Source organism: Meles meles, chromosome 1 (assembly GCF_922984935.1).
Source record: "Meles meles chromosome 1, mMelMel3.1 paternal haplotype, whole genome shotgun sequence".
In the NCBI taxonomy this organism is placed as follows: domain Eukaryota; kingdom Metazoa; phylum Chordata; class Mammalia; order Carnivora; family Mustelidae; genus Meles; species Meles meles.
Genome location: NC_060066.1, coordinates 9,142,501 through 9,152,996, shown reverse-complemented (window position 1 = coordinate 9,152,996; position 10,496 = coordinate 9,142,501). Strand labels below are relative to the sequence as shown.

Below are 10,496 nucleotides of genomic sequence, written 5' to 3'. Positions count from 1 at the left end.
AGAGAGCCTCAACAGGATTCTCATCCCCCAATGGCCACATGAGTGTCCTCAGAGGGAGCAGACGCAGGTGGAGGCCCCCTTGTGACCAGCAGAGAAAACAGAGCAGGTGCTGTGTCACGGAGTGCCCCTGGGTGGGGGAGCTGGTTCCAGGGCTATAAAGGGTCCCTGGCCAGGGCTGGGGGCGGGCAGTGGCTTCCACCTCTCCATCCCCAGAAGGGCCCACAGAAATGGCCCTGGCCTTGTGGGTCTTCAGTCTGCTCGGCTCAGCCTGCTTGGCGTCGGCCAACATCTTCGGTGAGTTATGAGCCCAAGCCCACAGAGCAGAGGGTCTGGAGGGAGCTCTCAGGCCACAGCTCGGGCTCAGCGATGTCAGCCAGGCTCGGGCCCCAGCGCCTCAGGGACATTTCTGATCTCATTCAGTCCTCATGATGCCCCAAGGGTGGAATTCAGATGAAGAGACAGAGGGTCAGAGAAGTAGACTGAATTGCCTTGGGTTCATAGAACCAGTGATTGGTGGAGAGCAGATGGGAAATCAGATCTCCCTAATTCAATTTTAGCTCACTCCACCCCATCCTTTTAGTGAATTTTGGCACTGACTTTTTTTTTTTTTTTTTGTATTTCCTTAGCTATCTCAGGCCGAGGCCATCCATGGGAGGCATTTGAGAGTAGTCTGCAGGTAGTGAAAAAAAAAAACAAATTCACTTGTTCAGTGAAATAGACATAAGTTCCAGCAGCGGCTTGGCCACTTGCTGGGTGACTTTGGATAAGTCTATGCTTTGGTTTTCTTGTTGGAAAAGTAAGCCAGTGACACCTCCCTCCGGGGGTGGTTGTGACTTCTGAGTAAGCTCCTGTGTGTCACATGCGTTCTCAATGTGACCTGCAGATACGACTTGGGGGAGTTACTAATTAGTTTGCATTTCTGACCTGTGCCAAGAAAGTGTCCTGCCCCCAGGGGTGGCTTGATAAATCCAAGAACACCTTCTTTCTGGTGTTCAGGCCTAACCCCACCGAGGTTCAGGGGAGCGTGAGGGTCTGAGAGTTGCTTTGAATCCTGCTCTTGCCGACTGTTGACCTCGAGCAGGTTCCTGTCACTGTCTTAGTGACACAAGGGTAGAATGCAGACATCACTTTCTGGGAGAGGCTGAGGGTTAAATGAGCCAATGGCATACTTGGAAAGATGTGAATAACTGCCGCGTTGTAAGTTAGAAGGTAGTTATTGATGATGACGCCAGAAATACAACCCAGGAGAGCATCTGTGCTTTGGAGAGCCCATCGTTGTCACAGAACTCCCATCCATGCTCTTCCCTGATGAGCTGCTTCCCTTTTCCCAGAGTACCAGGTGGACGCCCAGCCCCTGCGTGCTTGCGAGCTGCAGAGGGAGACAGCCTTTCTGAGGGGAGCGGACCACATTCCTCAGTGCGCAGAAGACGGCAGCTACCAGTAAGACTTCCTCAGCCCTGTGGAACCCCAGGGCCCTAAGAAACCTTAAAGCTTATCTCCACCCCTCCCCTCTGACCCTGTGAGGTGCCCTCCCTCTCCCCCCCCGCCCCCGTGTCCATGACATGTGACACTGTCACTGGGGGGGAGGGGCAGGTGTCCTCCTCTAGGGTCTTTCCTCAGGCGGATGGACACTGGGTAATCTGACCCAGAGTGTCCCAGTCACTGCTTCATTCCAGCCGGGATCAAGGACTTCCCTTTTTCCCTGCCCAAACTTGCAGTGTAATTGCTTTAATGAAAGGTGCGGGGGATCGACCGTTGGTGCCTCCTGTCCTCTGTGGGTACTTGTGAGAAGTCAGAGGTCAGGGGAAGGACAAGCTGCCTGGACTTCAGCCCTGCTAAGGCCAGCGATTTGGGCCAGGCGCTTCTGTCTCCCCATAGTGAGCTCCTCTCTGGAAGGGGTGTCTGGCCGCCCTAATGTGAACGTGCGTCCTGGGCTCTCCCTATGGAACAGAGCCATAATTTACATGACTTCCCAGCAGAACGCACAGGAATCCTTTGTGTGGGCCTGGATTTTGACGTTCCTGTGCTGTTCCAGTCACATCGGACAAGGGGAGCTCTGTCCGTGGACTGCGTTCTGGGAAACCCCTGTGAAACATCGCAGCCGACCCTCCTTTTTTATGTGCTCTTAATGCACCCAGCTGCGCCTTACTCCCCAGAGCGCAGAGACGCCGTGGTCCAGCCCCTCGTTGGGCATCTGGGATGTCCAGAGCCACACAAGGGCTGGGGGAAAGCTCACCTTTGTGGTTTTATTTGTGTCGCTGTTTCCCGTCACTTGCAGGCACCCCCGGTCCTCCTCAGGGGGCTTGTATTTGCTTCTCTCCTCACCTGGAGCCCTGTTGACCTCCTTCTGCCCCTAGTAGGACAGCCGGTCCTCCTGCCGGCCTCACCGCAGACACCGCATATACCAGACAACCCAAGTGTGCCTCCTGTGTAACCCACACCTGAGACTCTACTCTCCGCCGGCCTGGACCTCACTGGCTGTTTTGCCCACCCCTGGGCCACAAGGGCACTGGCTTTACCCCCTACGGCGGATTGCCATGTGGCAGCCACGTGGTGGGGCGGGCGTTTGCCACAGACCTTGTGGATAGGATGGCTGGAGGATGGACGGCTGAGCTGTCATGGATGGATGTTGTAGATGTTGTAGATGGATGGCTGAGCGGGACAGGAAAAGGCCAGCGTTGGCACTGTGTTGCTCACGCCCTCCACTCCATGTCTCCCTGATTTAAACGAACGAAAACTTGGAAGACTGGAAAGGAGAGGAAGACTAAGCTGGGTTGCAGCTCGGGGCCCCAGTAATGCTATGTGGTGTGTCTCTCCTGCCTGCAGGACCGTCCAGTGCCAGAATGACGGGGGCTCCTGCTGGTGTGTGGATGCCGATGGCCGGGAGGTGCCTGGCACCCGGCAGCCTGCTCGGCCCGTGGCCTGTGAGTGCAAGAGGGGGGATCCGGGGGAAGGGGGTCCCTGTGACCTGGCAGGTCTCCCTCTGGGTTGCTGGAGGTTCTTCCAATTAGGATAACAGTCCTGCACACGAGGCCCTACTTCCTGCGGGACTCCTTTGAAAATCAAGCGGGCCCGTCAAGTCTTTTTTTCAGCAAATAGGTGCTGAACCGGCCCACTTGTGGGCTACCTGCCTGGCTCTGAGGAAGCCACAGGCCAGATATCCAAGGTCTCTGGAAGCAGAATTAGGCCACGGATACACCTAGTGCTTTCTCACCTCGGTGTTTCCAAAATCAGAGACCTACGTGAGCACTTCCCCATCAAAAACAAGGGTTATCATGCGTAGTCAAAGAAACACAGCCTCCCTGTAAAGCAAGTCAGAGCCAAGCCCAAGACAAAGTCCAGTGGGAACTGGTCATCTTTAAATGGTGATATTGAGCCTGGAGCCAAACATCTCCTTTAAGGAGAAAAGCTCTGTTTGGGGCACGGGGTTGTTCGTGGTGGGCCTGGCCAGCCTGGGGAGCAGGCTGACTCCCAGCACGCTCCGGCTGAAAGACCCCAGCTCGGTACCATACCCTCACTGAGCTGTGGTCCCCCATCTTTCATAGGAATGTAGGATCCGCCTCACAGGATTTAAGGCATGTGTTGAACCCTGGGCACACAGTCGGTACTCAGCAGAGGCAGTGATTGTCAAGGTCACTGTTCTTCATGCATCGAGGGGGGTGGTCGTGTTTCAACCCTACACATGAGGAGGGAGACCCAGAGGGGTGCAGGGAGGGTTGCACAGCGAGGGTACGGGCAGGGACGTGGGAATGTGTTCCGACAAACTTCTGCCAGCAGACAGCCTTCCCTCTGCAGCGCCCGGGCTGTGGGGGGTTCCCGTGGGCCAGCGGGCCACAGTGGAGTCTGCCCTTCCCTGCCTGGCACACTGGATGCTGGGAGCAGTCCTGGGATAAAGCCGGACAGTCGGAGCGCTGGTCCTGAGCTTTCTGCCAGCTCGGAGGATCCGTGGTTCATGGACCTGTCGCTCCCTCTCCACGGGGGATGGGAAGGACACGTCCCTGTCTCCAGGAAGAGAGCCTGAAGCTGTCCCCGCAGCACAGTCGGACGCTGCTCCTTGCACCCTCAGGTCCGTCTTTCTGCCAGCTGGAGAAGCAGCGGATCTTGCTGAACGGCTACATCAATGGCACGACGGCCGCCTACCTCCCCCGGTGTCGGGCTTCGGGGGATTATGCGCCCGTGCACTGCGACCTGGGGCAGGCGCAGTGCTGGTGTGTGGATGCAGAAGGGATGGAGGTGTATGGGACGCGCCAGCCGGGGAGGCCGGCCCGGTGTAAGTCTCTGGATTCCCCGCACGCCCCGCCCCCCCACCCCGAGTGTGCGCAGCTTTCCACCCGTAACCGAGACCTCGTCAGGTGTCCCTGACCAAAGGCAGAGAGCCCGGCCCTCAGCACAGAAAATGAGAGCAGTTGAGGAAGGTTTTATCACTTCTAGTATCGCCACATGGTGCATGACCAGGATTTGCTGGCATCAGCATGGAGGTCAGTGAGCGTTGGCAAGTCCCCCGTGCGGGACTCCATCTCTGGCTGGGTCTGGGTCACGTGTGTAGGATGAACACGGACTGCAGAAGCCTACGCACCTACTCCTACCTCAGCATTGAAATCTTGTCCTCGGAATTGTTTAGGTCCCAGGAGCTGTGAGATAAGAAACCGCCGTCTCCTCCACGGGGTGGGGGACAAGTCCCCACCGCAGTGTTCTCCAGATGGCGGGTTCCTGCCTGTCCAGTGCCAGTTTGTCAACACCACAGACATGATGATTTTTGACCTAATTCAGAGCTACAACAGGTAAGGGGAGCCGGCCTCTGGGGGGTGTCCGACCTTGGACCATCTCTTGTTAACCCTTGCTGAAGCTCTTGCTCACGCTGGGGCTGGGGGCTTTGGGGTGTCAGAGGCCCAGGCTGCTGGGAGTTGAGAGAGGCCTCACTCTCAGAAGATGCTGGGCATCTGAAGGACAACAGTATTTTTTAACAAAGCAAGCTGGCAACAGACATCCGAATTAAAACTATGTGAACTCCCACTGTCCCCTTGCCTGGGCCAGGCAACCCACGGAAATAAAAAGACCAGAGAGCAAGGACATATGTATTGGGATGTCTACTCCATTGTTTCTCACTGTAGCAGAAAACGGAGAACAAAGCGACAGAGAGACCCAAGGTGGATGGCTGGATAAACGGCCACCACCGTCAATACGTAAATACGTATGCAGCCATTAGACAGAACGCCTTGAAACTCTGCCAGTTGACTTGGGGAGGGTGCTGCGGAATATATCATGATAATATACAAGATACAAGGCACTTGTTTGATTACTTTTTAACGGAACGAATAAGCACACACCTTTTACGTGCATAGATGGGGATAGGATTCTGCTTGGGACTGTAGGAGATTAGGTGAGCATGGAGGATGGATGAGTCAGCGCACCCTGGGTGGGGATCATGGCCATCGGCAGCGTCAAGCAGCTGTGGAGAAGCAGGGCTAGGGAGAGGGGAATCAGCAGAGAAGGAGAAAAGATGGCCCTCTTGCAAGCAAGGGCATCATCATATTTAAGCATTTTTGTGAGTTGTATGCACTTATACATAGCCTAAGGACTTAGGTAACAAATGTACAAAAGGAGATATATGATAGATCTTGACCCAAATAATCAGGTTCTGTTATTCAAGATGGCCCCTTTGTCATTGTAAAGGGCCTGCACAGACTTCAGACAAGATTGAGACGCCCTGAGTGAGATCAGTAAAAGTATTAGTCTGTGGCTGCTGCTGGGAATTCTCTCGGAGAACCTGAGCCTCTATGTGGTTGGCTTCCAGGCAACCCGTTTCTTTCCCTCTCTGAGAGAGAGAGTTCCCATGGGCTGTGCTGGGAGAGGTCTCGGGCTCACAGCCTGGCCACAGGAGCCAGCCCGTGACAAGTCTTATTTGAGCTTTAAATTTTTTTAAAAAACTGGAACATTTCAAGTTAACTCCATGAAATTTCTGTTTGCATAGGTAAAAATAGTTGAACATCAGCAATTTCATATTTAACTTAATACACAAAATTCTGAATTCCTGAATTCCCCCATGGCACCAAGAAGCCGACTTTGAACGGTTCTTTTTGGACTGATCACACACGGTCCAGCAGTCCAGCACTCTGTATCCCTCTGCCTACTCCTTCCTTCCGCGTTACCTGTCTGGCCCCATTGCATTTGCCTCTGTGACCTTCATTCTAACTCCGCCCCTGCTTGGCAATGTGACCTGCTCATTTACTCTCTCCGTGTCCCTGTGCCTCAGTGCCCTCATCTGAAATATGGGGAGGGGGCAGGGACAAGTCCCTGGGCACTAGTTCTGGTGAGGATCTGATGAGACCTTATCCACGAAACCGCGGAGACAAATGCAAATTATCATGCATCTGTAGGGATTCCTCCCATATTGCCCAGGTGCAAAAAACGTAATTTTTTTTTTCCCCTTCCCAGGCTTAGAGAATGGCCTTCCTATGTGCACATAAGAATTTCCCAAAAGCTCGATTTACTGATACTCATTGATGCAAACCAGTGTGGACTCAGTTCCACCGAGTGCTTACTCTATACAGGCAATTTGACATCCTTCTGCCTACTTACAAAAGAGAAAAAATTATGTTCTCTAGCAAGAGATGACGCACCTGAAACACAGAGGCTAAGGAACTCACGGGGAGCACAGTCAGTGGGCGCTCGTGCTTCCTGGCTCTACTTACTATCCCACACAACCCCGATTCAGCTCTCTCCCTGCAGCACCCAGCACAGAGCCTTGTGCGCAGTAGGCCTGCTGTCCATGCTTGTCACCAGCGCTTTCAAGAACTTTGCGGGTGACAGCTTGAGGCACAGTTCACAGCTCCTTCCACAAGAGGGCAGTCAAGTTAAATGCAAAAATTCAAGACTCAGCATCCATTGTTTAAGACAAACACACAAAAAATAACTCCTGAAATGAGAGCCTTTCCTTCATGAAAGCCGGCGTATCTCAAGGGGGAATTCCGATTTGGAAAGGTCATGGGAAGGGTTGGGTGGTTGGTTACGGGAAGCCCAGCCGTATTCAGAGGTTTCTTGGTAAGCTGACCCAGGCAGTGCCAGGCCCAGCTGCGCCACAGGGCATGGTGGTGGGAACCCCAGAGGCCAGGTAGAGAGTCTAGATTTCATCCCTAAGGTTGAAGATAAAATACAGAATGGCTAGTTACATCTGAATTTCAGATAAGCAAGGGGTCACTTTTAGTATTAGTATGTCCCCAATATTACAGCAAGAATTTTGAGCCTGTTGGGGGGTGGGGGAGATTGGGTGTATTTTGAATTTTGGAAAGAAAGGACTGGCCGGAGAAGAACAGGCGAGTGCTGGGAGGCCGCTCTGTGGGTCTGCAGGCTCCAGCTCGGGTCCAGGCGAGAGACCGTGTTGGTGTGGACTGAGAGCACGTGGCGGAGAGCGCTGTGAGGAGGCAGAAGGGCTGGAGAAACATTGCTGGGGTGGAATCCGTGGCACTTGGTGAAGGTGGAGGGAGAGGGAGAGCCAAGCCCAGGTCTGGTTTCTGGGTTCATGGTACAGGATGAGTTTGGAAAAGGAAAGTCACAAGGTTGGTTTTAGAATGCTGAGAGACTTTCTTTGGGACTTCCAAGTAGAGAACAAGATGCAGCTGACTTTCTTGCATGGGGCCTGGAGGGGAGGCCCGAAGCCTATGGTGAGCTCATTTGCAACCTGCTGTGTTGTTCTTCATGCACCCCGGCATGATTTGCATTTGAACGTGGCCATCGTGTTGGCCTGTTTGAAGCAGGTCCTTTTGTCTCCTGGAGGCCATGGCTAAGGATACCTGTTTGGCTGGTGACTTTGAAAGCCCTGTCACGGTGTGGAGGAAGTTCTGCTGGTTCTTCTGACTCTACCCCACCTTTCCTACTGCCTTCGGGCAACCACTAATAGAGAAACGTATTCTGCCCAAGCAGATGGTAGGTCAAGGTTTTAGGAGCGGATGCCATTGCTATAGGCCTTAGTGGTCCATGCTAAAATTCAGTTAATTGGTTTATCAGCTCTTGTCCTTAGTGACTAAGCAAAGTCCAACTTTCATAGCAACCCTAGATCCTTGGCCTCCCATGCTAATCAGATAATCCGATGAGAAGGATCAAATGTGTCTTAACATGTGGCACGGGGACATCATTCTAGAACATGGGGAGAAACTTTCAAAGACTGACCACCAGTTACCCTCATAGGAGACATCCACGCCATGTCCTCCTATTGAAGGAGTGCACTTCTGACTCCTAAATTGCTAATTTATTAATTGATGGCTGGATTTCTAGAGGAACCATCTCTGGGTGGAGTGGGAAGTCTGACTGAGGGGCAGTATCTGCTGCCTGAGCTCAGGGCATGGATGCTGGTCTGCACCAGACCAGGACCAGGTGCCTGGCAGGGCCTGACCTTTCGTATTCCAATGAGCCAGAGCTGTAATTTCTTTGATTGGGTTGGCCGCAATTTGAGCCTCAACTGAGGACAGCCACCCTTTCCCTTTCCCCCTGCACCATGATTTTCTTTCTCAAGAACTTTCTTAAGATCCTCCTGAGGGTTTGCTTTAATTCAACAGAAGGGACACATCCTTCTCTACTAGATGAAATACGTCATTTTTGATTTTTAAGGTTTTGTGCTGATTTTTTCTTCCTCCTTTCTTCTGACATCCCCAAACAGGCTAGAAATGGGAAATAGAGGAGATCATAGTGGAGACAAAATAAAGGTAGAAAATAAGAATAAGTCAAGGCAAGTTTGGCACCACTCACTCTATAAAGGTTTCTTATCACAAATATAAGGGTCTGCATATTGGTCTTCAAGCGCCTTATAACCAGAGGAAGAGAAAACATTCTCAGTTATTTGGTTTCCACCAGATAAAAGTAAACCTGCTTCACAGAAGAACACATTTTTTTCTTCTACTGAAGATGGAAAAGTCTTTGTTCCTCTGATTCTCATGAAAGGGACAATGCCGTATGTCACAGGTCCTATATAACCCGACCATGTCCTGCTGCTAACAGAACAGTTGGTTTCCTAAGACCCATGTCTAGAAGGAGCTTTCAGGAACAGCATGCTCATGGTAGAGATGCTTGTGTCCCGACGTTCGTCACCAGACCTGTGCCTCCCCCAGTGACAACCAGCCTCTCAGTTTTTCCTTCTGCCCATACCATCATCCCCTGCTCCTGCTTTGAAGTTGGAGACACGCTAATGATCCTTCTAGACATGTTCTCCATTCTCTCCTTGCCAAACCCTTGTTCTTAGCTTCAGAATCCCACTCCAGACTCACTTCCTCTGGAGCATTCTTTGGCTGTACACCAGGTTCCAAACGTAGTTGGCCCAACTATTAGGATAGAGCCTTACCCCCATTTCCTCCAGACCTTGGGTTCAGTTTCAGTAGTTGGACCTTGGTTGGGCTGGCAGAGAAGGGTGGGGATCTAATAAGCAGGAGGTTAGAAACATGGCAGAGGTCATCCCTGCATTTGAAGCGAGGTTGTGAGGATCCGGTGAGATTAGAGGGTGTTTGGTGCAGTGTCTGATCATCTAGAACATGCCCCCTGTTATTATTTTCAGGAGTAGTAATGATGAGCAATGACCCCATGGGGCTAAGCCAAGGCTGGAGCTCTGACACACCTGCCTCTAGACCTGAGCTCTTTTCAGGGCACACAGCATTGGCAAGGACGGGTTCCAGGGTCAGCGCCAGGGTCTCCCCAGAGGCCAGAAGACGACAGCCCTGGAGAGACCAGGTAGCAGAAGCTGCCTTCAGGACAGGAGGACCCCCATCTAGCTGAAGCCACAGTGATCTCGCATATGCAAGAAGGAAGGATATCGGGAGTGAGGTCCATGCAAAAAGCAATGGAGGGGCGCCTGGGTGGCTCAGTGGTTTAGGCCGCTGCCTTCGGCTCGGGTCATGATCTCAGGGTCCTGGGATCGAGTCCCACATCGGGCTCCCTGCTCAGCGGGGAGCCTGCTTCCCTCTCACTCTCTCTGCCTGCCTCTCTGCCTACTTGTGATCTCTCTCTGTCAAATAAATACATAAAATCTTTAAAAAAAAAAAAAAAAAAGCAATGGAGACCCAGGTACTAGGAGGCTCCTAAGACAGTGAATGCAGAGAGGAGGTCTCTGACCCTAAAGTGGTAGGATAAAGATGGCTTGAGAGTCCTGCAACTTGCACTGGTCCTGGGACATGACCCTGAAGCAGGCCTTGGGTAGAATCAGCAGAACATGGGTCTAGAGTGATAGAAACTTCCTGTGCCTAGGACTGGAATGGGTTTCAGAGCCTCGGTCCAGACAGGTGCCCCATCCTTGTGTTCTCTAGCACGCATGCCTTCTACATCTATTAGATAGCGGGAAAGGCAGGCAGAGGAGAGTGTCTGAATGAAACAGAGTCACGTGCCATTCAGAATGTGGGACAGGAACCAGGTGCAGCCAACGTACATTGATAAGACCACTGGCAGACGTAGGCAGGACGTGGTCGGTAAGACCTGGGTTTAAACTCTATCTTCCACCACTGTTTTCAAGATTGGTA

General features: G+C 52.4%; 1 protein-coding gene across 1 annotated transcript in view; it reads left to right on the top strand.

Moving 5' to 3' along the window:
- The first annotated feature begins 227 nt into the window (after window positions 1-227).
- Window positions 228-10,496, top strand: part of TG (thyroglobulin) — a 233,512-nt gene continuing 223,243 nt past the window's right edge. Inside the window, exons 1-5 of the mRNA XM_046016730.1 lie at window positions 228-294; window positions 1,332-1,440; window positions 2,827-2,924; window positions 4,067-4,270; window positions 4,622-4,781. Coding sequence (XP_045872686.1) covers window positions 228-294; window positions 1,332-1,440; window positions 2,827-2,924; window positions 4,067-4,270; window positions 4,622-4,781 — 638 coding nt within the window. The remainder of the gene's footprint in view (window positions 295-1,331; window positions 1,441-2,826; window positions 2,925-4,066; window positions 4,271-4,621; window positions 4,782-10,496) is intronic.